The sequence below is a fragment of the Primulina tabacum genome, chromosome 9, assembly GCF_025594145.1.
Source record: "Primulina tabacum isolate GXHZ01 chromosome 9, ASM2559414v2, whole genome shotgun sequence".
Lineage (NCBI taxonomy): Eukaryota > Viridiplantae > Streptophyta > Magnoliopsida > Lamiales > Gesneriaceae > Primulina > Primulina tabacum.
Genome location: NC_134558.1, coordinates 32,896,232 through 32,924,165, shown reverse-complemented (window position 1 = coordinate 32,924,165; position 27,934 = coordinate 32,896,232). Strand labels below are relative to the sequence as shown.

Genomic DNA, 27,934 nt, shown 5'->3' with positions numbered 1-27,934 from the left:
AGAAAGATTTATATATTTATATTTAATAGTATTTAAGTTCATAGTGCTTCACAGTTAGCAAAAAGATCCCTTTCCATTTTTAAATTCTATGATATGCAAAAATAAAAAAGCTAAAAGAGGCAGTGACACAACCCTCTAAACACCAGCATGATTGAAGGAATTTTCCTTTTTTCTCCATCACCTTTTGAATATATCAAGATTGGGCAAATTTTAAAATCTTGCTTTAAATATATTCTTTTCTTCTGCTTTGGTACACAAGTGGCACCATGTTACCCCTCACTTTTACTTCAAAAACTTGTGTATTTCCCTATTTAGCCTGTTCAATACTTCTTGTATATGGCTAAATGCATCAGATCAAACTGTACTGTTCTCATGTGATATGCATGAGTTTTTAGAAGAAGATTAGTTAAAACAAGAAATACCAACTTCCACTGGCTTATTATCATTAAGCTAAAACCACTTGGTTTGCTGGTTTTTTGAACATCTAATCATTCGATGGAGATAATAAGGGGAAGGATTGCTTTGTTGAGTATGGTTTTGCTCAGTTTCTTGTCTTGTGCCGCTGCTTTGCTTACTCCCAATGGCGTGAATTTTGAAGGTAAAGTAGTGTGAATTTTCTCTTTTGAAATGAGAAGTCGTCTCGTTGAATTTGACATGGACAATATGTTTAGACATTTAATTATATCGATAAGTTTTGGATTTTTGGATGTTAATACTTATGTTATTCTTCAAGAAATATAATTGAGATGTTACAGTAGAACTTGACAGTATATTTAAAAAATGATTCCCTTCGAAAACATTTTACAGTGCAAGCTTTGATGGATATCAAGAAATCATTGATTGATCCTCATGGTGTTCTAAATTTTGATGAGAATGCTGTTGATCCCTGTGGTTGGACTATAGTTGGATGTTCACATGAAAGTCTAGTCATTTCCCTGTAAGCCCGATCGAATTTTTTCACATCACTTTCCACGAAAATCACGAAAAACATTCATATTTCCGCATGCCTTTTGCCCGAAACATTTGGAATGCTGATTTGTCAGATCAATCCCGAGTCAAAATTTATCCGGCACCATTTCGCGCAGTATTGGAAATTTGACACACCTTACCAAGGTGTAAGTATCCCGAAACTGGTATACTCTGATTTTGGATAGAACCCAGAAAGATTGGTTCTAGTTTATATTAAGTGCAGCTGGTTTTATTCAACTTGTTTCGCAGGTTGTTGCAGGATAATAATATATCAGGGCCAATCCCTCTTGAACTAGGAAAGCTACCAAAACTTCAAGAACTTGATCTTTCGGATAACTTGCTCACTGGAGAAATTCCATATTCATTATCTCAACTGAAAAAACTTCAATATCTGTAAGGACTAAAAATCCCTGTAAGATGAAAAACATGTGCCATTTTCGAAATCATTTACTGTTAAATTTAGGGCTATGGCCTAATTCGTCCCGGTTAATTTATTCTTTTGAAAACAGGAGATTGAACAATAATAATCTCAGTGGAGCTATTCCTTTAGCTTTGGGGAACTTGACACAGCTGACATTTTTGTAAATTTCTCTCTCTTTTTAATATGGTCAATTTATATAAGGCCTAAAGATTCTCCATCTTACAATCTGACACTATTTCAAATCATAATTCAGGGACTTGTCATTCAATAATTTGAGTGGTCCAGTGCCAAAACTTCTTGCTAAAACATTCAAGTAAGTTTCCCAAATTTGGTAAACTTTAGTTTCACTTCCTCAGTGCCTCTTTATATTTATCAGCTACTACTAAGAGCGTAGGCCTCCTCCATATAATTTTCTTTCTCAAAATTATTAATTTTTTTCAGAACAATAGAAGTTTCCAAATCATGAATAAAATTATGGTACCCATTTAATCCTCTTGTCGATTTACATGTTTTGATTTGGGTTTTCACAGTGTTTTAGGAAATCCGACGATATGCGCAACAGGCAAAGAGCCGGAATGCAATGGAACTGCACCAATGTCTCCGTCTTTCTTGATAAATTCACAAAGTAAGAATCCAGAGCTACCTATGGCTACAATTTTTTAGAACTATTACTTGTATATCTTCTCATTTGCACCTATAAAGGCAAGAAAACAATTTGGTATTGTTTTAAATTCATTCAGGTGAAAGTAATTTTGGTCAAACTAGACGTACTCATAATTTATAAAATCTTATTCTCGATGCATGTTTAAAGTTATACTGAATCTTAGATGTTGGTTCGCCACAAATAATAGTCATGAAGCCTTTGATCCTATTTGACTCTGGTCCATTAAAGATTTCTGCATGTCCATATTAAATCACGTGAAATAAATGTCACACATTATGTTTCATCTTAAAGATCCTCAGCCATCGGGAAGGCCAAATAATCACAGACTAGCCTTAGCATTCGGGACGAGCCTCGGATGCATCTGCCTACTGGTTCTTGGATTTGGATTCCTGCTCTGGTGGAGACATAAGCACAACAAGCAGATATTTTTCGACGTTAATGGTGAATATGACATAACCATTCACAGATCAAAACAACTAGCAACTAATCAATTTGTTATCCTGAACACGCTATGATTCTTTGTATTTCAGAACACCACCACAAAGAAGTGTGCCTAGGAAACTTGCGAAAATTTCAGTTCAGAGAACTTCAGATTGCCACTCATAATTTCTGCAGTAAGAACATTATTGGAAAAGGTGGTTTCGGAAATGTATACAAAGGTTACCTTCACGATGGAACGGTTGTGGCAGTAAAAAGACTCAAAGATGCAAATAACGTCGGTGGGGAGATCCAATTCCAGACAGAGGTCGAGATGATCAGTCTAGCTGTTCATAGAAACCTCCTTCGACTTTATGGATTCTGCATCACTTCAACCGAAAGACTTCTGGTTTATCCCTTCATGTCCAATGGAAGCGTTGCTTTGCGTCTCAAAGGTAAAGATTTGTCAAATCCTGCACTAAAATAATTGTTAGAATGATCTATATAGTGTATTAATAACCATTTACCAATTAATCTTGTAGCTAAACCATCTTTGGATTGGGGTACTCGGAAAAGAATAGCATTAGGAGCAGCTAGAGGTTTGCTATACCTGCACGAGCAAATGTGATCCGAAGATAATTCACAGAGATGTGAAGGCAGCTAATATCCTGCTTGATGATTACTGTGAGGCAGTGGTTGGTGATTTTGGATTGGCAAAGCTTCTTGATCATCGGGATTCACATGTCACAACAGCAGTTCGTGGCACAGTTGGGCACATAGCTCCTGAGTATCTATCGACAGGTCAATCTTCAGAAAAGACGGATGTTTTCGGGTTTGGGATTCTGCTGTTGGAGCTGATAACTGGTCAAAGGGCTCTGGAATTTGGCAAGGTAGCTAATCAGAAAGGAGCCATGCTTGATTGGGTAAGCACAAAGAAGCATTCATATTTTTTGATGCAGTAAACAACCGTTGATGCACATGTCATCTAAAAGTTTAACATTTTCCCTCTTTATATTTTGCTTCGATATTGTGCGTAGACACGTTTCTTGCTACTAAATCTTCCCCAACTAAAAATCACTCATGCAATGCAACGATTATGAGCAGGTGAAGAAGATTCATCAAGAAAAGAAACTTGACATGCTAGTAGATAAAGACCTTAAAAACAACTATGATCGAATAGAGCTAGAAGAAATGGTGCAAGTAGCTTTATTATGTACACAATACCTTCCGAGCCATCGACCGAAAATGTCTGAAGTGGTACGGATGCTGGAGGGAGATGGGCTTGCAGAAAAATGGGAAGCTTCTCAAAAAGCCGAGGCAACAAGATGCAGAGCCAACGAATTCTCCTCCTCTGAAAGATATTCTGATCTTACTGATGACTCTTCATTGCTTGTCCAAGCTATGGAGCTCTCAGGTCCAAGGTGACAATACAATTGCAAAAGAATATGGATAGATCATATATTTACAGATAATGGCCAGAGTTCTGTGAAATAATGTGTATTGTATAGGTTACTATGTGAAACACGTGATTGCAATTTAGCCCTGCTTGTATATAATAAGTTTTCGGAAACTGACTTCAGGCATGTATATTTTTTTTTGTTTCTAGATTTTATGATATTATTTGAGTGAACATTTTTAGGGTTATCACTGTTGTTCTGGTTTTATCATAGTTTGCCGGTTTTTATAATTAGCCAAGTTAATACAAAACAAAACTGAAGGCAAAATAAAAAACACGAGCAATTTTAACGTAGTTCGGTCAACATACTAAGGTCTAGGGGCCACAACCAGACTTCTAGCAAATCTACTAAATCTCAAAAAGTTACAATCATACAAGAGCTTAAACAAACTAAAGGACTCCTTATTTTCTCTTTACGCCTTTGTGATAAACACGTTCAGTAAACTTCACTTGGCAAGCACCATTCGTCTTCAACTCCATTTCAATCGAACTCCTTTTGACACTACATATTGTTCTTGTCACGCCCCGAAACTCGGGAATGACACCAGCGTTGTTTAACCATCACACAATCGCAACAACAAGCCTCTTGTAGCACAGTATAAACCGAAACCAGTTTATATATCATAATCTTAAATTAAATAACCATTGTCTTTACAATTCCCAAAATAAATAAGACGACATAGTTTTAATGCGGAAACGTAAATCTACTTAGTAATAACTTAAACTGTATTCCTTGAACGTTCACCATCCCCAGAACTGTTCGGACTCCTCATCCTCGAGTTCTTCTTCGGGCTTATCTGGGAAGGGTTGTAAGGGGGTGAGTATTTGGGAATACTCAGTAAATGGGGGAAAATCGAGCACAATAAAGACAACATGCATAAATTTCGAGAATAAAACATGACTTGCATACATACTTCATAAACATGCATAACTTTGACACAGCACTGCGACTCATCTACTTTCTACGGTTTATTGACGTCAGTCCCTAATTTTTACTCCTCTAAGGGGGCGAGGCCGTATAGCGGTTATGTCCCCCACCGCGTAAGGGTACGTCGTGGTTGGGATTCCCTCCCGTATACAGTCGACTCCTCACAGTGCTTTTGAAATCGTATGACAATTACACGAAAAGAGTAGAAAGAATATTGTACTCGAGTGTATTTTCAAAAACCGAAAAATTCACATATGCATAAAATTCGAAACTTTGAGTTTTAAAAACAGCCCACTTACAGTATGTATTTATGCTAGGAGCGTAGGTGTTTGGCTTCGAGAATTGGATTGCTTCTCCTTCTTGCTCAGACGGCGCTTCGGCTTCGATTTTTAGGCTACTGTTGGGACGATATTCGGGCAGAGTTTCGGCTAGGGGATTGCTGAAAATTTCGAGATTTCAACAAAGGGGATTTCGAAATTGTGGTGTCTTGTGGAGTGAGGGGATGGCCTATTTATAGTTGAGGGGAGTGGAATTGAATATGGCATCAAAATCCCATATATTTGCACTCAGGATTCACACGATTTTTTTTTCCTAAGAAAATCATTCCATGGTGAGTTTATTTTGTTACCAATTTATGAGATTCATTCCTTAATCCCTTGCCCCTCAATATTTTCGAAAATTAGGTTGCTAGGTGGGAAGGATTTTGAGCCATCTTGGATGATATATTTCTCAATCACACTAGTATCTATCCATCACCATAACTAGGAAATTAATCTAGGAGGGATTTTCGAAATCTCTAGCAATTATCATGCCTCAACCCTTTTACTTTGTATGATACTCCAATCATGCAAATATTCTTTCCAATTTTCGAAGATTAGCATACCTTAGTGTAGGTATTATTGACTTGGTAAAAAGATTTCCAACAATTAATTTCCCAAGGTGCATATCTTATTATCCTACAAATTTCCTTACAATTGTTAATTGTATCTTTAAAAAATTTTCGGTCCTCACATCCCTCCCTCCTTATGAGAAGTTTCGTCCTCGAAACTTGGGCTGGCTTGGTCTCCAAACAGGTAGGGATAATCCATTCGCATTTTCTCTTCCACTTCCCAAGTTGCTTCTCGCTCGGTGTGGTTGGACCACTGTACCTTGACGTAGGGGATGATGCGTCGTCTGAGGACTTGTTCCTTGGTGTCCACGATTCTAATGGGGACTTCTTCGTATTTCAGTCCTTCTCCCAAGTTCCCTTCGATCAAGAGCGGTTCTACTTCTAATACGTGACTTGGGTCTGGAATGTACTTCCTTAGTTGGGACACATGGAACACGTGGTGTATCCTTGACATGATTGGTGGTAATGCCAGTCTGCATGCTAGCGTGCCCACTCTTTCCAAGATTTCAAAGGGTCCAACATATCGAGGGTTCAATTTCCCGGCCTTACTGAATCGGACAACTCCTCTCATAGGCGAGACTTTCACATAAGCCTTCTCGCCCACATGGAACTCCACAGGCCTTCTCCTAAGATCTGCCCAGCTCTTTTGTCGGTCTTGAGCTGCTTTGAGCTTTTCTCGGACAACTTTAACCTTGTCCAGTGTCATCTGTACTAGCTCGGGTCCCACCATGGCTTTCTCTCCCACTTCATCCCAATAAAGTGGTGACCGACATTTCCTTCCGTAAAGAGCTTCATATGGGGCCATCCCAATGCTGCTGTGATAGCTGTTGTTATAAGCAAACTCAATTAAGGGCAAATGGGTGCTCCAATTGCTACTGAATTCAAGAGCGCATGCTCGCAGCATATCCTCTAAAGTTTGTATGGTCCTCTTTGTTTGCCCATCGGTTTGAGGATGATAGGCCGTACTTAGGGTCACTTTCGTTCCCATGGCCTCTTGAAAGCTCTTCCAAAAACGCGAAACGAACCGCGGGTCTCTGTCAGATACGATGCTAACTGGCACTCCATTCAGTTTCACAATGTGGTCCATGTACAGTGAAGCCAACTTGTCGAGGTTGTAATTCATGCGGACGGGTAGGAAGTGTGCAGTCTTTGTGAGTCTGTCCACGATTACCCATATACCGTCGTGGCTTTGCCTAGACTTTGGCAATCCTACCACAAAGTCCATGGAGATATGCTCCCATTTCCACTCGGGAATTTCCAAAGGTTGCAGTAATCCCCCAGGTCGCTGGTGTTCTGCTTTGACCTGCTGGCATACCTGACATCTGGAGACGAATTCAGCTACATCTCTCTTCATGCCATTCCACCAGAAACTATTCTTGAGGTCCCTGTACATTTTCGTACTGCCTGGGTGGACTGAGAATTTTGACTTGTGCGCCTCTCCCATTATCTCTTGGCGAAGGTTATCACTGTCGGGCACACACAGTCTCCCTTTCATCCACAAGATTCCCTTATCGTCAATCTGATGATCTTGAGACTTCCCTTCTCTAACCTGCTCCTTAAGTTTAGTCAGTACCGTGTCTCGATCCTGGTTTAACTTGACGGTCTCCTGCAGACATGGCTGGGCCGAGAGGGACGCTAGAGTTACCTTGCCACGGCCCTTCCGACTTAGCGCATCAACCACCTTGTTTGCTTTACCCGGATGGTAACTTATGGTCAAGTCATAATCTTTCAGAAGTTCGATCCATCGCCTTTGCCTCATATTAAGTTCCTTTTGGGTGAACAAGTACTTGAGGCTCTGATGGTCTGTGAAGATTTCACATTTAGCACCATAGAGATAGTGCCTCCAAATCTTTAAGGCGAAGACAACCGCTGCTAGTTCCAGGTCATGAGTAGGATAATTCTGCTCATGCAGTTTCAACTGCCTTGATGCGTAGGTGATCACTCTTCCTTCCTGCATGAGTACGCATCCCAGACCTTCCTTAGATGCGTCACTGTAGATGGTAAAATCCTTATTTTCTGCAGGCAATATTAACACTGGTGTGGATGCGAGGTTCTCCTTCAATGTCTGGAAACTCTTCTCACAATCGTCATCCCAGATGAATTTAGAATTCTTATGTGTGAGCTTCGTCAGTGGCACGGCTATCGAGGAGAACCCTTCAACAAACTTTCGGTAGTAACCTGCCAATCCAAGAAAGCTTCTGATATCGGTGGCGTTCTTAGGTCTCGGCCACTCGGTAATTGCCTCTACTTTCCTTGGGTCCACTGACACTTCTTCTCTTGAAATCACGCGTCCTAGAAACGACACACTCCTTAGCCAGAATTCACACTTGCTGAACTTAGCGTATAGCTTATTCTCTCTTAAGGTCTGTAGTGCAAAGTGAAGGTGCTCCTCATGGCTCGTCTCGTCAGGAGAATAGACGAGGATATCGTCGATGAATACCACTATGAACTGATCCAGGAATGGCTTGAACACTATGTTCATCAGGTCCATGAATGCTGCCGGTGCATTGGTCAGACCAAAAGGCATCACTGTGAATTCGTAATGCCCATACCTGGTTCGAAAGGCTGTCTTGGGGATATCTTCAGCCCTGACCTTCAACTGGTGATAACCTGTCCTCAGATCCAGTTTAGAAAAGACGGCGGCTCCTTTAAGCCGATCAAACAGATCGTCTATCCGAGGTAGAGGGTACCTGTTCTTGATGGTGATCTTGTTTAATTCTCTGTAGTCGATGCATAATCTCATACTACCGTCTTTTTTCTTTACGAAGAGTACTAGAGCTCCCCACGGGGACACACTCGGTCGAATCTGCCTTTTATCCATCAATTCTTGGAGTTGTTCTTTTAATTCCTTGAGTTCGGCTGGTGCCATTCTGTAGGGTGCTTTAGAGATTGGTGCAGCACCGGGAACCAAGTTGATTTCGAACTCAATCTCACGGTCCGGGACCGTCCCTGAGAGCTCTTCAGGAAAAACATCTGGGAACTCTCTCACTATCGGGATGTCTTCCAGTTTCATTTCTACTTCTTCTTTTCCTTCCCTGACCATCGCTAGGTAGATGTCCTCCCCGGATTTCATGGCTTTCCAGGTTTGAGATGCGGAAAGTAGCAACTTCCGTTCCCTGGATTTACCATGAAACACGACTTCCTTCTGCTCTGCGGTTAGGATTTTAACTCTCTTCCCTTTACAATCTACTATTGCACTGTTTCTCGCTAACCAATCCATCCCTAAGATTACGTCGAAATCGACCATGATTAGCTGTATCAAATCGGCGCTAAAAGTCTGATCACTAATACTGATTTTACAATCTCTGTAAATCTCGTTCGTTTCAACGGCTCTATTAGTAGGTGTGGCTATTCGGAAAGGTTCGGTTAGCTTATCGGGCTTACGTCCTAATTTCTTAGCAAACCTCTTAGACATAAAGGAGTGCGTAGCGCCACAGTCAAATAATGCGTAAGCAGGCACTGATTGAGTTAGAATGGTACCTGACACGACCTCAGTTGCGTCGTCAGCCTCTTCCTGAGTGTCATGGCAAAGATCCTAGCATTGGGTTTGTCCTTCTTTGGTTTACTAGGGCCTGCTCCCGTATTTGGCCCAGTTCCTCTGTTTGGCCCTGCTGGTCGGTTGGCGGCGGTAGGAAATTCTGCAATTCGGTGCCCCGTTTTCCCACATCCAAAGCATACACCGCTGGCCCTTCGGCATTCCCCGGAGTGCTTGAAGCCACATGTTGAACATGGTTTGAGTCCTTGATTGTTATTGGCGGGGAATTTCCCTGAGAGAGGTCCACCTGACTGATTGGGCCTCTTGGAAATTGGTCTGCCCTGAGAAGGCGGGTTGACAGGGTGTCGCTTGTTCCTGTTTTCCCCTTCTCTTCGACAAATATCAGTTTCGGCTCGGATAGCCGCACCCATCAAATCTGAAAATTTGGCAGGTTGGTAGACTGCTAGAGATGATTGGATTCTGCTGTTCAACCCCTTCTTAAAGCGGTGCAATTTCAGAACTTCATCCGCCATAATCGCTGGAGCATATGATCCAAGGGCATTGAACTGATATGTATATTCCACTACTGACATATCTGGGGCCTGGCTGAGATTTTCAAACTCACTTAGCTGCTGTAGTCTGACTTCTGCCGGATAGTACTGTTTCAGAAATGTTTCTTGGAAGATTCGCCATGTGATTGGTCCAGCAGCGGTCATAGCTGGCGAGACTGCTTCCCACCATTTAGCTGCCTTATCTTCCAAGAAGGGCACTATCACGTCCACTTTTAGTGCATCCGGGACTTCCAACAGTCTTAACTGAGTTTCCACGCTTTTTAGCCAACTCTGGCTAACTTCGGGGTCGGCAACGCCACTGAAGGTTGGGCACCTGTGTCTTCCACCCCTGAACATCTGCCTCTGCCTCGTCCAATAGATCTATGGTACTCTGATGGCGTAGTTCGTACCCCTTCTTATTCTCCTTGATCTTGTTCTTCAGCGCTTCACCCTGTTGAGTCAGCTGGTGGTTCACTTTGGCAATGCAGCTTATCGCCTCACTTAAATTTTCGAGTCTCCTCTTACCCTTGGCATTCTGCTGTTTCTCCTCTTCAAGTTCCTTGCGACAGCGCTCCGCATCCTCTCGTAGCTTTCCATTTTGATATTTGCATTGCTCTATGACGTCCCGTAGGTCCATGTTATCTCCCCTAACTATTATTTCACCCTGATAGATAGACTGATTAAGGCGGACCTGAATCTCTTCTTTCTCAGCGGTTAAGGTTTCGACCTCACTCCTCCTCTCCCTTAATCGGGCTCTAAGTCGTCGAATCTGGCGTGACTGGTAGTGAAGGGAAAGCTCCTTCAAACGAAGGGCAGCTTGGACACGAGTACGGGGTCGCATGGGAGTAGCTGGAGCCATTTCCTGAAATCAAAAAGATGGAAATGCTCAGAATCCGAAATAGACAGTATATAACAAGTGAGAATATGCAATATATATGAAATTTTTGAAATTTAAATAAATATATTTTTTTTTTCCAAAAATGGAAAGTTTGGAATTTGACATATGGGTTCGAAACATATGTCGAGAGGATTCCGGGACAATTGACGGAATCGATTTTGGAATTTCCTACGAGAAGTTATAGGGTCTACGAATATTTCCTAAAACGGCAAAAACGACATTTCGGAGGCCTAAACGAAGGATTTTCGCGATTTCAGCGTGGTGCTCACGACTTTAAAGTCGTGAGCCTTGCTCGTTGGGCCGTTTCGGAGGGGGTAGCATCGGCCTCGAGTTAAAATTCCACCGAAAATTTTTAGGGGTTTTTTTTTTCCACTCGGATTACGAACCTGGCGACTCTGATACCACTTAAATGTCACGCCCCGAAACTCGGGAATGACACCGGCGTTGTTTAACAATCACACAATCGCAACAACAAGCCTCTTGTAGCACAGTATAAACCGAACCAGTTTATATATCATAATCTTAAATTAAATAACCATTGTCTTTACAATTCCCAAAATAAATAAGACGACATAGTTTTAATGCGGAAACGTAAATCTACTTAGTAATAACTTAAACTGTATTCCTTGAACGTTCACCATCCCCAGAACTGTTCGGACTCCTCATCCTCGAGTTCTTCTTCGGGCTTATCTGGGAAGGGTTGTAAGGGGGTGAGTATTTGGGAATACTCAGTAAATGGGGGAAAATCGAGCACAATAAAGACAACATGCATAAATTTCGAGAATAAAACATGACTTGCATACATACTTCATAAACATGCATAACTTTGACACAGCACTGCGACTCATCTACTTTCTACGGTTTATTGACGTCAGTCCCTAATTTTTACTCCTCTAAGGGGGCGAGGCCGTATAGCGGTTATGTCCCCCACCGCGTAAGGGTACGTCGTGGTTGGGATTCCCTCCCGTATACAGTCGACTCCTCACAGTGCTTTTGAAATCGTATGATAATTACACGAAAAGAGTAGAAAGAATATTGTACTCGAGTGTATTTTCAAAAACCGAAAAATTCACATATGCATAAAATTCGAAACTTTGAGTTTTAAAAACAGCCCACTTACAGTATGTATTTATGCTAGGAGCGTAGGTGTTTGGCTTCGAGAATTGGATTGCTTCTCCTTCTTGCTCAGACGGCGCTTCGGCTTCGATTTTTAGGCTACTGTTGAGACGATATTCGGGCAGAGTTTCGGCTAGGGGATTGCTGAAAATTTCGAGATTTCAACAAAGGGGATTTCGAAATTGTGGTGTCTTGTTGAGTGAGGGGATGGCCTATTTATAGTTGAGGGGAGTGGAATTGAATATGGCATCAAAATCCCATATATTTGCACTCAGGATTCACACGATTTTTTTTTCCTAAGAAAATCATTCCATGGTGAGTTTATTTTGTTACCAATTTATGAGATTCATTCCTTAATCCCTTGCCCCTCAATATTTTCGAAAATTAGGTTGCTAGGTGGGAAGGATTTTGAGCCATCTTGGATGATATATTTCTCAATCACACTAGTATCTATCCATCACCATAACTAGGAAATTAATCTAGGAGGGATTTTCGAAATCTCTAGCAATTATCATGCCTCAACCCTTTTACTTTGTATGATACTCCAATCATGCAAATATTCTTTCCAATTTTCGAAGATTAGCATACCTTAGTGTAGGTATTATTGACTTGGTAAAAAGATTTCCAACAATTAATTTCCCAAGGTGCATATCTTATTATCCTACAAATTTCCTTACAATTGTTAATTGTATCTTTAAAAAATTTTCGGTCCTCACAGTTCTTTTTCGAGAACTTCACCTTCCTCTCCCGAGAAATGAATCACGAGAATTTGGATATGTGTGCAACAATAACAAGTTGAAATCTCGGAATCATATTGAATACAGTGGTATTGACAAAAGGTAAAATTAAAAAATGAAAATCATTTTTTACCACATGATATTAAAACCAGAAAGGAAGAAAGAAATGCAAGTATATATTGTTATTATTATTTTAATGTATTTGAAATTTTTATTAGTATCAAAATATTACACCTAAAATTTACAATAACTAATCATAAATGTTGAATGTTTAATTTATAGTAACTAATCATAAATGTTTAATATTAAACTATTCAGTAAACACGCGAATGCGGCCATACGCCAAAGGGAAAAAAAGTGTTGAGTCAACTTAAATTTTTTTTTAAAAAAGAACTTCAGATAAATACTTTGCATTTATTTGTGAAAACATATTTAATAACTAAATTTTTTTAAATCAAAATAAATTCTTATTATAATTTATAGATGTATAAAAAACGATGAACTACACATCTGTCATCTATCTTAATTTATTTATATTCATAAAATATGGTTGAGATAATTTTTTCCACTGCTCTAAAAAGCCCGCTTAAGCTTGAAGCTCGACAAAAACGCCCCGCTTTAGATAAAAGTGGAAAAAATGGTCAAACTGTACGGTTTGACCGAATTAAGCGTAATTAAGATGTACAATTAAGCGTGCTTAAGCACAATTAATTGCATCTGTTTATTTTTTTTATTTCGAAGGTATGTTTTTTTTATTTTAAAATAATAAATTAGGTTTATAATTTAGATATTTATTTTTTAATTTTAATTATGCTGACAAAGATTTGACAAATATTTAGTATTTTTTATTATGGTCTAGTTGCAAAAACAAATAAAAATTGTAATTTTGAGATTTTTATGCTTTTATAAATATGATAATTAATGCATCAAACTTAAATTTATCATATTTATGTATTATTTTATCTATTTATTGGTTTGAGATAATTACAATTAAACTAAATATAAAAAAACGCTTTTTCACGCTTAAGCATGTGCTCAGGGACGGAGCCACCCCAAAGGCTGGGGTGGGCTCCAGCCCAGTCTACTTTTTTGGGTCTAATTAAGAATATGGATTGAGTTTTTTTTTTTGAATTAGCCTTGTATTTTTAATTTTTAGCCCAACAGGGTTTTCTTTCACAGCCGTCCCCCCAAAATGAAAACAAGAGGATGAGAGCTGCTAGTCTCCTACTGGTTGGAAATTTCACGTGAAGGAATTTTTAAATATTCGATTTATATTATTTAATATTGTTTATCGATTCATTCAGTCCACGATAAAAATATTTTCTGGCTACGTCCCTGCCTGTGCTAATCTCACTTAATCTTGAAAAGATTGAAGCTCAACATCCGCGCTTCGAAATGCTTCACGCTTTTTAGAACCTTGAATTTTTCTTGATTTCCTTCTATTTGAGAAAAGAAATGCTAATAAAATTAATATATTTTATAGTTTTAATAGATTATTGTAGATTCAATGAATGTCGACTAATGGATTATTTTTCAAATCAAATAAATAGACAGTTTAACTCGTGTAAGTGTCGTAAGCTAAAATAAATGTAATAAAAATATTTATATTTAAATGAAGTATTAGATTAGTTGATCTTCAATATAAGACATAAGAAAAGTTCCATAGCTGAGTGTAAAGTGAGAAAATCGAAATTTATGAAAAGTTACAATCGTTACTATGAAATAGTATGCTTTAATCATCATTGTTTTTTTATAGAAAGACTAGAGTTTTTTCCACCTATTAATTTTTATGTCATATTTTGCATATCTATAATTCAAAATTTTAATTATTATCGATTGATCTTTATTATGAATTTCATTTATTAATAAACTAAATTAGAAAATATTATTTTAGAGGTAATAAATATCTAGAATATCTACTACTTTATTTATTTGGTCAATAGATCTATGTATGTGATACGTGTTAATTTGTTGTATAAGATTAATTAATGTCATTCGATTTATGTATACATTATTCATGACAGTTGGTGTACTGTGTCCAGAGCTAGCTTTCTGGTCTTCTTCCTTCGTTGCTCGAGTATGGCCAATGATTTTGGAGCGTGCATGGGTTACTGTTTTTAAGTGTTGATATTCACGAGAAATTTAGGGTCCGATTCCAGCAAGTGTTACTAGTCCAGACGCAGGTTTCGAAATTATCCTGAGCCTGAAATCACGAATAATACCGTTAGAAGGGGGCAAGGAGAGTGTCCCGGCGTAGCCCCTCCGATGCTCAAGTCAGAAACTGAGGATATAAGGGGGAGTAGCTAAGGGTGCTGCTGAAAAATAATATAATGAATGAATGAATCATACGCTAAAACCTGATATTTATAAGAGGTACTTGGGCCCTTGATGGACCTATCTTCCATTTGGGCTAAAGATGAACCAGGGGTAGGGTCCGATTCCAGCAAGTGTCACTAGTGTAGACGCATGTTTCGAAATTATCCTGAGTCTGAAATCACGAATAAGACCGTTAGAAGGGGGCCAGGAGGGTGTCCTGGCGTAGCCCCTCCGACGCTCAAGTCAGAGACTGGGGATATGAGTGGAGAGCAGCTAAGAGTGCTGCTGAAAAATAATATAGTGAATGAATGAATCATATGCTAAAACCTGATATTTATAAGAGGGTACATGGGCCCTTGCTGGGCCTTGTCTTCCATTTGGGCTAAAGATGAGCCAGGGGTAATGTATTCATCCATGGGGTATCTAGTGTTAAATGACCTTTTCAGTTTTATATTTTGAGTTCCAAATGGTTTTGTCTTCTGGCAATTGGTTCAACCTTTAAGCCATCATTCAGATTTCAAAGCATATGACAATGGAACCAATTTTCTGGCAGTGTTTTGCATGGATTTAAAACAAGTTTAGAGGGTACAATTTCTCAGGTCTAAAGCAACATGTAATTGGCTAATGCTATGATCGATCAGGTATATATACATATATACCAACCATATTTTTGTCAATTGTCATTCTAGAATCCTGAAACAAAAATAATTAACATTGTACTTCCACATTTCTAGCAAAGAGGGATCAACACTACCTTCGATCCAACCCCTTGTGGCCGGCCTCTTAGTTCAATGCAAGAAATCACGCAAATGGAGAACCAACACCCGTATCAATCTGGAAAAAGTATAGTATAAAAACATGCATATAAGTTAGATAACGGCACATAATAGAACAATATGCTAACCTATGGAGATACTGTCAGGAGATTTATAGGGCTAATCCCGACGTAACAATAAAAATAAAATGCACGCATATCGTTGGTACAGAGACGAGTATATATATATATATATTAGTGGGTGCATTTGTGTTCTTCATTGTACATTCATTTTGTATTTATGAAAGTGGTTACTTAATTTCCTGTTTTTGAATTGAGTTAGTTTCACACACTACCCATGTGAAATCGCGAGACTGTTAAAAATCTCCAGTGAATTTCTTTTCTATTAACTCCACATGCTTTCAAATATTGAGCATCTCATCTTTGCCATGCTGTCAGGGTACAAGTCTTCAAGATTTGAAAACAATGAGAGTTGATAGATAATTTTTTTCATGGGGAATTCTCAGCAATATCGAGATTTCACAGTAGTAGCGTATGCCATTTTCCATTTCGAATTTGCATGCAAGATATATTAGAGTAAGGTTTGGTTCAGGAGTTAAAAGACGTCAACATAAATATTTTAGAGTTACTATTCGTTGGTTAATTATTAACGCAGGGAGACACAATTTTGGAATTCATGCATATTAATCATGTGTATTTTGTTGGGGTACATATTCCCTTGTTGAATTTTTCATTTTATATTTGGAAGTTTTATGTCACACTAGATAAAAGTTATAGCACAACTCTCTCTCTACTGGATTATAAAAGAAGAAAAGGAAGAAGAGAAGTTAAGAGTGATTGACAATCAGTTAGTAGGGAACAAAAAATTATATGTATTATTTGAAATATTATTTTTCAATGAGTTGGAGGTAATATAATATGAATTGAGATTGTGTGGGCCCCGAATAATCTATCATTAACTTATATTTACGACGAAAGCGTGTCTAATCTTTCACTTTACAAAAGATAACAAAATATGGATTCAACAGCAGAGTCATGCTCTTACTAAGTTAACATTTTCATTTTTCCAATTTATATCATATTCGGAGTTTTGTAATCTTGTAACCGAAATTTATAATAAATATAAAAAAAATAGAGGTTAAGCCCTTTGAGAACTTAGTGGAGGAATAAATTGGATTTATATATATTTAACAAATCAAATGATAATATATTGGTGTACTAATTTAATATGAGATAGCTAGCATGTATCAGTAGTAACGTATTGTTATGAAATATCATGTCAAATGACATGCAGTGACTGTTCAGAAATCTGAAGTGAATAGTGTAGGTTAAAGAGGTGGCTCCCACCAATATTCGGTGTAGCAATTTTTCCCATATAGTCAAGTAGGATCCGTATAATCGATCATTTCTGAGCCACGTTGAACTCACATTTTCGGACTGAATTTACGTTGTTCGGATGAACCATATACCAGGTTTTAAACATGTTCATTAATTGGACTCACATTTCACAGCCGAAGTTGTGTTGTCATTGGACTATCAATCCAGTATGTAGATCGTTGTCCAAGCTCAATTCATTCAGTCATTCAATCAGTAATAGTCGATCGATAATCAATCAAGAACTAATAAATCAAGAAATTCAAATATGCAATACAATATGACCAATGTATTATGACATGCACAACATGTTGTAATATATGAATAAATAATTAGTTTATAAACTTAACTGTAAATTCCAAGCCAAATGTCAAACTGTATTATTGAAGAAACTTGTAGAGAAAACCTCACAGTGGAGAAAACCCCACCTCGATAGCTTACTTTTTCCTCTCGGTTTCAATTCCAAGTCAATATAATTTAATATAAATATAATTTGAATGATTTTACACTGTTTAGGACATGTAGTAGGCGTTCGAATATTTAAAAAATCATTTTTGTACAAAACTTGTACCGGGTAGTTTCGGTTAACACTTTAAAAATTCATAACAATTACAATACATATCCAAAAATCCTCAAACTTTCCAGAAATGTCTAAACATATGCAAAATTGTTCGGAAGTCAAAAATTTCATGAAACATGTCGGCGTGTGTACCACACATGTCATCTTGCCAGTGTGTGGATGAGCTCTGTCCACCACACGTGGCTGAAATTTTTACAGAAGATGTATCTTTAATTTTCTACAACTTTTATGTTAAACAATTTTCAAAATTCAGAGGGGATCAATATCAGATTTTTCAAAAACTAGAATGGTGATCAAGTTTGATACCTCCGTAAGAGCCCGGGTCATGGATGACCCGGAATATCAAATGGATTCCCAAATCCGAGTGAGTCTGCAGATGAATTCTTCTGGAGCCGGACAGGTGCAAGCCCATGCTCTACTCTCCGGGCAGTCATAGTCCCGGGCTCTTGTATAAATCTCCCGAGAGGCATTCTACCCGGGCACCTCGATAACAGTGCCGCATTCGAGTGGTTCAGAAGATAAGATCTTGTCTCGAGAAGCGCACCTGACAGAATCCTATTGATGTGACTTGATGGAAAAGTAGGGTGGCATGACAGGAAGTGGCAAGTAGGCACTGAAAACAAGGTACCTACTACCTTTTCTCCTATAAATAGCAGGAATGTAATTCATTTGAGGGAGGGGGGCTTCCTCTTCTTCTCTAGTGCTGGAGAATGATTCATTCACCAATACATGTTAATGCACATATTTACACTAGTAGCCTTTACTTTTATCTAAGCCGGGACATGCCCCCGGCCCAAGGCTCCGTACCTCGGTCATCTATTAAGTCCAGGGATCCGTACCCTAGCTCGAGGCTCCGTACCTCGACCATCTATGAAGGCCAGGGCTCCGCACCCTGGTTATCTATTAAGTCCAGGGATCCGTACCCTGGCTCGGGGCTTCGTACCTCAACCATCTATGAAGGCCAGGGCTCCGCACCCTGGTTATCTATTATGTCCAGGGATCCGTACCCTGGCCCGGAGACCCGTACCCCGGTTATCTATTAAGTCCAGGGACCTGTACCCTGGCCAGGGGACCGCACCCTGGTTATCTATTAAGTCCAGGGATCCGTACCCTGGCTCGGGGCTCCGTACCTCAACCATCTATGAAGGTCAGGGCTCCGCACCCTGGTTATCTATTATGTCCAGGGATCTGTACCCTGGCCCGAAGACCCGTTCCACGGTTATCTATTAAGTCCAGGGACCTGTACCCTGGCCAGGAGACCTGTACCCTGGCCAGGGGACCCGTACCTCGGTCATCTTTTAAGTCCAGGGACTCGTACCCTGGCCCGGGGACCCGTACCTCGGTCATCTTTTAAGTCCAGGGATCCGTACCCTGGCCCGTGGACCCGTACCCCGATTATCTATTAAGCCCAGGGTTCTCAAACCTGGCTCGGGGCTCCGCACTTCGACCACTCCCAAGTCCCGGGACATGTTCCCCGGCCCAAGGCTCCGCACCTTGGTTATTCATAAGCCCAGTGTTCTCAAACCTGGCTCGGGGCTCCGTACCTCGACCACTCCCAAGTCCAGGGACATGCTCCCCGGCCCAAGGCTCCGCACCTTGGTTATTCATAAGCCCAGGGTTCTCAAACCTGGCTCGGGGCTCCGCACCTCGACCACTCCCAAGTGCCGGGACATGTTCCCCGGCCCAAGGCTCCGCACCTTGGTTATTCATAAGCCCAGGGTTCTCAAACCTGGCTCGGGGCTCCGTACCTCGACCACTCCCAAGTCCCGGGACATGCTCCCCGGCCCAAGGCTCCGCACCTTGGTTATTTATAAGCCCAAGGTTCTCAAACCTGGCTCGAGGCTCTGCACCTCGACCACTCCCAAGTCCCGGGACATGCTCCCCGGCCCAGGGCTCCGCACCTTGGTTATTTATAAGCCCAGGGTTCTCAAACCTGGCTCGGGGCTCCGCACCTCGACCACTCCCAAGTCCCGGGACATGCTCCCTGGCCCGAGGCTCCGTACCTTGGTTATTCATAAGCCCAGGGTTCTCAAACCTGGCTCGGGGCTCCGCACCTCGATTACTCCCAAGTCCCGGGACATGCTCCCAGGCCCGAGGCTCCGCAGCTTGGTTATTCATAAGCCCAGGGTTCTCAAACCTGGCTCGGGGCTCCGCACCTCGACCATTCCTAAGTCCGGGAGGTATGAGGCCCCGGAACATTCTCTTAAGTCCGGGAGACACGAGGCCCCGACACATTATTCAAAGTCCGGGAGGTATGAGGCCCTGGAACATTCTCTTATGTCCGGGAGGTGTGAGGCCCTGGAACATTCTCTTAAGACCGGGAGATATGAGGCTCCGTCATCTTATGCAAAGTCCGGGAGATATGAGGCTCCGGCATCTTATGCAAAGACCGGGAGGCACGAGGCCCCGGCATCTTATCTCAAGTCCATTAGACATGAGACAACGGCATTTCATCCCATTTCTGGGAGACATGAAGCCCCCGATGCTTTTATAGAACAAGATTGATGATCTCTTTGGGAATCCAGGCATGACTGATCGGGACAACGAGTATGACTCTAGCCCGACTATTTAAGGGATGAGTGATGATACCCCCGTAAGAGCCCGGGTCATGGATGACCCGGAATATCAAATGGATTTCCAAATCCGTCTGCAGATGAATTCTTCTGGAGCCAGGCAGGTGCAAGCCCATGCTCTACTCTCCGGGCAGTCATAGTCCCGGGCTCTTGTATAAATCTCCCGGGAGGCATTCTACCCGGGCACCTCGATAACAGTGCCGCATTCGAGTGGTTCAGAAGATAAGATCTTGTCTCGAGAAGCGCACCTGACAGAATCCTATTGATGTGACTTGATGGAAAAGTAGGGTGGCGTGACTAGGAAGTGGCAAGTAGACACTGAAAACAAGGTACCTACTACCTTTTCTCCTATAAATAGCAGGTATGTAATTCATTTGAGGGAGGGGGGCTTCCTCTTCTTCTCTAGTGCTGGATAATGATTCATTCATTCACACCAATATCACAACCATTACTTGGTTACATTGGTTCTTGGCTTGAATCATTCACTGACTTAAGCATCGGAGTGGCCACGCCGAACACCCCTCCGGCGCCCATTCACAAGTTCATCTCCCTGTCTGCAGGTCACAGTGGAAGCAATAGCTCACAGATCCGTCTACCTTGCTCATTTTTCCTGAACAACATTATTGATTCGATCCGGTGGAGCACCCGATCCTGCTCACTTATTTCACCAGGATCGCATCAAAGTTCATTTCCGATGAACACAAACTATATTTTCGACGTTTGTAAGGACTATCGGCCGACACCATTGTAAATTAGAAAATATTTTGAACATTTTTATTTTAAAACCGAAGTGAAAATAGTTCAAGAAGAAAGAATAATATAGGATTAAAATAGCTACTTTAATCACAAGTTTCTGGAATTTTTCAGAAATGTTCTTCTTGAATCTTAATTTTATGGGTAAAATTGGTTAATAATTTTGATATACCTCCTATACTATTTGGTTTTTGGGTAGAATAGGAGTGTTGCGTAAAAATTTCGAAATTTTGGTAATGATTTAGTATTTTTCTCTTTTTTTCTCATCTTTTGCCTCTTTTTTGTCCTACGAGTTTCTTCCCTAATTTTTCTCTACAAACCCGCGGAATTTTTTCACCTTCGTCTGGTAAAATGTGTTTATTGAGGTCTTTTTATAGACCAAGTCGAATGAGTGAGTCACTTGTATCATGAGATTTGTTTGTTCGAAGCCTCAAACTGACATATTTCTAAGTTCATTTCTTAACACATGTCAACCTTATTTTAGCATAATTTGATAAGTGTTGGCTTAACTTGGTGACACCTATTTGCTATCAAAATTATTAGTAAATAGAAATTAACTAATATAATATATTATTTTACCATTTTTTATTTTTTTATTATCAAAGTTAACCTAAATATGTGTTTTGTTAGATTTCTATACATTTTATTGAAATGTTATTATTTCATACAAAGTTTTTAAATTTTTTTTACTGACTGATTATTTTTATTTAAGTTATATTATTTCAGAAGCTTATTTTATGCGTTCTTATAAGTTTGTTTAAATTTCAATTGTAGAATAATAAAATTCATTACATTATATTATTATTATTATTATTATTATTTTATTTATTTCATTTCAACTCTATTAAGTAGATTAATGTGTAGCAATTTATTTATATATCCACCTTTTTGTTAGAAGATATTTATTTCTTTATTTATAATTATCATTATAAGTATTATTATTATTTATTAAATTTTAATTAAATAACTCAAAATTTTTTAGATGTTACATATTGAAAATAACCGCTGTCTCCAATGTGAACAAATCTTTATAAATATAAAATTTCTTAAATCTATAAAATATCTCACGTGATTATATTCATATTTACTATATTTTTCACCTTTAAATTGGGTTATCGGGAATTGTAATATTGAAAAAATATTTATAACCATAGTATAGTCAAGCGCTAAATGTAAGAAAACAAAGAAAATAGATTATGGTATGGTTTACTCTTGTAATATCGAACTAAATCACTTATATGATCGGTTGTAATGTTCAGAAGAATGGTTGAATAAACACTAAACATAATTTACTTTTTTAAAATTAATTTAGTTGGGTTGATAGTTAAATTATATATTTTCCATTGTTAATGTCAATTGACTAACAAATTAGTGCGGAAAGAAGCCAAATTGAAAGATTAGAACAAATCAAATAATGGTTTGGCCGTGTAAACTGAAAGTGGAGACTACGACGGTCTGTCTCTGGATGTTCGGAGAACTCAAGCTCTTACGTCACATCTTCTTCCTTTTGGAAGGCTCATACTAGAAGGTTTTGGATAGTACAAGTAATTTTCAAAATCTCAGTTCAGTTTGGAATTAAACATTATCAAACTGAAACTCATATTACACCTTTAACTGAATGAATAATTGTATACAGACTGCTATCAAATACAATTAATTATAATACTGTTATATCCTAGAACTTAATGTTCAACATTGATAGGATAAAATCCTTTGTAAAGTATGCTCAAAGATACTTGAAAGTTTGAACTCTTGAATCTCTTAAAAAATAGCAGAGCTTTATTAAACTGAATTCCTCATCTATTTATTGACTCTGAATCCAAATGTATCGAGTTTCAAAAAGGATTGTTCAAAAAAGAAAGTGTAATTTGACTTGTATTTTGTCCATGTCAATATTCTCAAACAATCGTACACTGTTGTGGTCATTTTTGTACGAAAAAACTTGTCCAAACATCAGTTTAGCCTATTGTGTAAATTGATATACTTGAAATTGAGTGATGAAAATTGATAGACTTGATATGAGATACTTCAGTTTGGGTCCGAATGAGTTCTGTTCGATTTGGAATTTAGTTTAACTTAAATAAATTTGCCTTAATTATTTGTTAGCACCAAAACATAAAAATTTTGTTCCAACAATCATCATGTTGAAATGATATGAACTAGATCGTGATTTTACAACATATAAAGAAAATATAACTGTTTAAAATCAATTGTATGCTGAAATAGATAACAGAAAGAATAAGTGATATGAACACATTAATTATTTGAGGTCAATTATTGAAAGAATGAGGAGATATTGATCGATCATAATCTCGGCGGAGCTATTCCTATAAGTTTGGGGAACTTGACTCAAAGCAGCATAAATACGAGATTATATAGAAATATTCATTTTCAAGCTTGAACATTCTCATAAAAACTTCAACTAGAAGATGCTCATAATTTCAAAGTAGCCTAGATGTAAATTAGTAGCACATTTCATCCTTGATCAGGATCACAAAGGACTGATGCTCGTGGGGACTTCCGACGAAAGCGCAACATATCACACAAAATCTTCAATTTTCTTTCGGGTGTACATAGCCTCAGTGCTATTCTCATAATCTCAAGGCGGGGCGAACGCTTAAGTAGATACTTCATAAAACTCATTTCTAATGGCCCACCATATACACCAATCATCTTCACAGTTTCCAACCGATGAAACAAGAAATCAGAAGATATCTTTCTAGCCCAAAAATCCAAATCACAATCTTTTGTCGCAGCTAATGGATTTGAGGAACCCTGTGGGAAAAAAACATATGTAACCACTTTGAACCACCGATGTCAAAAGAAAATTTAGCATGTTGCAGCCAGAACTACGTTCAAAGTGCTCAGCGCTGACTTCGGTCATAGCAACAGATATAGCAGTCAAATTTGGGGTGTTAGCAAGACATTTATCCTTGAATTCACCTTCTAATATCAAGTATTTATGTTTTGAAGGATGGACAGTCAGCTCTAAGCCATCAAAGTACGACAATGTCAGACTCTCGAGAAGATGACAACTCGAAATGAGGATTCAACATCAGAAAAGGGAATCAAGACTTGCTGAACATTGACGTATTTCAAACACAAAAATCCTTTAAAGTTTGGTGGATTTTCCAGTTCACGTCGAACAAGCTCCAAAACAGTCAGTTTATCAAAAAAAAAAACAGGATGGTACCCTATAGGACTCACTTCCTAGTTATAGAATTAATTCTTTGGTTTCTTTCCATGGCATGAAAAGAAGCCACTGATCAACATCAGGAGTGCCCTGCAAGTATGATGTAGATAGTGAGACTTATCAATCGGCCGAGAAGCAAAAACCTGGTCATAAAGTTCAAAAGATTGGTCTCAACAATTGATCTATCACTGCCATGAGTTGCACGTCTGTCATTCAGCACAAGATGCATCATTGAGGCCCATTTAAACCTCCAATTTCTTGATAGTATGCTTGTTCTTACAGCATCCCTTACTGGAAGCTTTGTGAGGATGATTTCAATTATGCATTGAGGCAGTTCGCCTATCAGGTCTTGATAAAGATCATTTTCCATCCGAACTCTTCAACTAAATAATCCCTATTCAGCAACTTATCCAAATCATTAACTATGACAAGCATCTATATATATTTCTGGAGCTGGTAAAAACCACAAAAGGCCATTAAATAACAAATTCATGCCATCGTGACACTGGAGGGGAAAAAGTCTTTAACTTCGTGGCAAGAAAGTAGAGCATATGGTCCACTTTCAGTAAAAAATTCAACAGATTTCCTAGTGCCTATCTTCTACAGATAGGTTAATGAACATGATTAATCAACACACATTTTTCAACTTCCTCACTAACCCAACCCTGTAGCTGCTGCCCCTTTTTTGGGATTAAAAAAACAACCCCGTTTTAGTAATACAAATAAACAAGATAGATTTTTAAAAAGAACTAATTCCAGAAACTGAAAAAAACAGGAAAGAACAACTACAATTTCACATGATCTCAACCAAAGTTGGACGGATTTCTTAATGCGTGATGAATTGAATAACATAATAAACAATTAAACTTCCTACAGGCTAACACACCAGCCCAAAACTACTATAACCCCATGACAGTAAACCTAAAGAATCAAATTAAATTTTCGAAAGAGAAAGTAAAATTGGGATCCGGCGGCAAACAAGAACAGCAACATACGATGTAACGGAATCAGAAGTACAAAAACATAAAATTAGATAAATAAGATTGATTTAATTCCTAACTAGAAACCACATGAAATACAAAAATTGAAATAAATAATTTTTTAAGAAAAAAGAAACCAAAAGCAAGATGTACTGACTACATCATGTAACAAATGGAAACAAACAACGAACGGAACACAAAAAGAGATACATAGAAATCATAATATGTTTTTTTTTATCAAATGAATCATACCTCTGAAATTCGAGGAACCCTTGCCTTGTCCCCTTGCTGAATGAGGAAGAAAGATATATGAGTGAGAAACAATATCAAAATCTCTATGGTGAGTAAAAGACAATTTTTGAGTTTCTATAGTTGTACCTAAATTTTTAGAACTTGTAGATAGAGAATTATATCAGAATCACTGTAAATCTATAGAAAAATCTAATTTTAATATTAAATTACATACCTTGTCTATGCAAATACCCCTTCATTGAAGGGCAAATATATAGAAATAAAAAAAAACATTTTCTCCACTATATGATATATGACATAATCCATTATCATCTCTAATTTAAAAATTATAAGAAATGCTTATCAGCTTTTTCCCACTTCATATATTTGAACGCTTATCAAATTGGCAAAGACGGATTTGTAATTCCATTTCTTCGGTTTGGCAAAGATGGTATTTTAGAACTCTTTTGTCATGAGAGAATGTAAATTCATTCAATTTTTGTCCTTACAATAAAAGTAGCATTTAATGTTTCCCTATTTAAAATAAAATCATTCAATTTATTTTTATTTAAAATCGTCTATATCTATACTATATATATATATATAACTTGTTCGTCCATATAACACCAATATGAAATTACATATGTAGCTTATAGAAAATTTTCATTCATTTATATTGTTAAAGGGCATTTATGCCGAAATCAAAATATTACATTTTCTCTACTGTATGATATTGTAAGGTCTAAAATGCGATAACGTAATCCAACTGCACGCAAATCTAAGAAAAATAAAAAAAATGTTTAAATAAATTATTTTAATGGCATTAATTATAGGTGGTATACATGTTTACATGTTAATAATATAATTTTCTATTAGAATGCATAAAACTATTTTTTAAGAGTTATTCGAGACGCGACCGAGGAACGGAGACCGTGGATTGTAAAGGGAAAATATTTTTATTAAATGATTATTTTTAATTATTTAATATATGGAATATTAAATATGAAAATTTCAAAAATGGTGTCTTTTGATATGTTTTTACATGCCGAGTCGTATTTTAACAGTAATCGATTTTTGACGAAAATAAGGACTTTTTGGAAGCTCGGCTAATATTTTCGAAAAATTTCCTAAACGAAATATTTTTCCTACATTCTAATAGGCCCGTATACTAAGATTATTGGGCCTAATTGTTTACCCTATTATTTATATCAAAAGATGGAATTTCCAAGCCCAAAACACTCAAACTCACGCCTCCTGTCCTAGAGTTTTCTCTCCCTAGCCACACACGTATATACACACGTCCCCAAGGCCTTCTTCATGTGGGTTTTGAAAAAAAACGCATCAAGGCTTCCCTGTCTCTCTGGCAACGTCCTTTCGTGTCTACAATTGTTTATTCGTGCGTGAACCAGGCAAAGACACGCCTTATTCATTCTTTTCTCATCATTCATACCATATTATGTGTGAATATAATTGTTGCATGAAAAATCTGATGTCCCTTCCTATATTTTCATTTTTATGGCATATACATGAAAACTTGTATCCTTTTGACATGAAACTCATTGTATTGATGATGCACAAGGGGCTGCCAGGTTAGGGTTGATATGGGCTCGATTTAGGGGCTATTAAGGGGTCCTAGATGGGGCTGTACAAGGCTGAAATAAATAAGGGCAAGGGCAGAATGAAATTTGGGTTTTTCATGGGTTAGGTTTTCGGCTTCTTTGATTCTTGAAGGGTGCGGGTCTTGTGCGGTGTTGGGCTGTAACCAAGTGACCTAGGAGGGCTATGTGGTGGTCCTAGAGGTGGCGGAGCCGTGCTTGGCTCGTTTGTAGGGGCTGGAGTCGCACCCCTTGTTCGTGCGGCTATGGTGTGCATGGGTTGAGGGCTTTGCATGCATGGCAGGTAGGGCTGGTCCAAATGGGTTTGGTCCAAGTCTTAGGATGGTTGGTTAGTGTAATGTCCAAGAATTGTAGGTTGATAGAATGAAATTATGAAATGTTGCATTGATGAGCCACCGCACCCGCGCCAACTTTTCTACCGCCCCCGCGGTTGTTGGACAGTAGGGTTCCATGTTGATTACAATAGGGTCACCGCACCCGCGGTCCAAGAAGCAGTGCACCCGCGGTTGAATGGCCAGTAGGGTAGGAATTTTGGTACGAAGCAACACCGCACCCGCGGTGCAGAATTGACCGCACCCGCGGTCGACGTTTATGCAAATTTGGATGGACTGCCGAAGCTTGAGCGCAGCCGCGGTTCATGAACTACCGCACCCGCGGTTCATGAACTACCGCACCCGCGGTCATGCGTGTTACTTGAAAAATATGACACTTGTCCCTCAACATGCATGATATATATATGAGGTGTTAGCATTCTTTCTTTCCCATTTCAGCAACCAGAGGACCGAGACCATTAGCAGGAAAGCTTCAAAGTTTCTTCCATTCTATAACTGAGTTTGTGCAAGATTTAGCCATCCAAACTTAAATCCAATTTCGGTTTGAGCTCCTCTCTTCAAGGGCTAGCTAAGGATGTAAGTTTCATTCATTTCCTGCATGATTTGAGATATTGTGATTGGGGAAATTGTGAATTTCACTAGATTATGTGTGCTTGTGAAGTTGGTGATCGTATATTCGTAGCCGGATCG

At 38.8% G+C, this 27,934-nt stretch overlaps 2 protein-coding genes and 1 pseudogene across 2 annotated transcripts; 1 reads left to right on the top strand and 2 right to left on the bottom strand.

Annotated features, from left to right (window-relative positions):
- The first annotated feature begins 247 nt into the window (after positions 1-247).
- Positions 248-4,112, top strand: LOC142555305 (protein NSP-INTERACTING KINASE 2-like). Its single transcript, XM_075666127.1, is given in 12 exon segments — positions 248-598; positions 808-937; positions 1,044-1,115; positions 1,219-1,362; positions 1,479-1,550; positions 1,644-1,703; positions 1,921-2,015; positions 2,346-2,495; positions 2,585-2,926; positions 3,014-3,093; positions 3,095-3,394; positions 3,576-4,112. Coding segments are annotated over 12 exon segments (1,869 nt in total). The 5' UTR covers positions 248-495; the 3' UTR covers positions 3,897-4,112.
- A 1,669-nt stretch (positions 4,113-5,781) lies between these two features.
- Positions 5,782-10,629, bottom strand: LOC142504422 (uncharacterized). Its single transcript, XM_075617292.1, has 8 exons — positions 10,071-10,629; positions 9,225-9,973; positions 8,355-9,150; positions 7,780-8,240; positions 7,586-7,695; positions 6,992-7,450; positions 6,004-6,568; positions 5,782-5,811 (listed from the first exon to the last, which is right to left on the bottom strand). The coding sequence occupies exons 1-8, from the start codon at positions 10,627-10,629 to the stop codon at positions 5,782-5,784; spliced, it is 3,729 nt and encodes a 1,242-aa protein (XP_075473407.1).
- Positions 10,630-23,629: 13,000 nt separating this feature from the next.
- Positions 23,630-27,934, bottom strand: part of LOC142504421 (F-box/FBD/LRR-repeat protein At1g13570-like) — a 24,414-nt pseudogene continuing 20,109 nt past the window's right edge.

What these genes read in the sequence shown, in the direction of transcription:
- LOC142504422 (XM_075617292.1), bottom strand. Translation starts at nt 10,629, where the DNA reads ATGGCTCCAGCTACTCCCATGCGACCCCGTACTCGTGTCCAAGCTGCC. An exon ending in CGCAACTGAGGTCGTGTCAG is followed by an intron (nt 9,151 to 9,224) that starts GTACCATTCTAA and finishes TTTATGTCTAAG; the next exon opens with AGGTTTGCTAAGAAATTAGG. An exon ending in GCATCATCCCCTACGTCAAG is followed by an intron (nt 5,812 to 6,003) that starts GTACAGTGGTCC and finishes GGAAATTTGTAG; the next exon opens with GATAATAAGATATGCACCTT.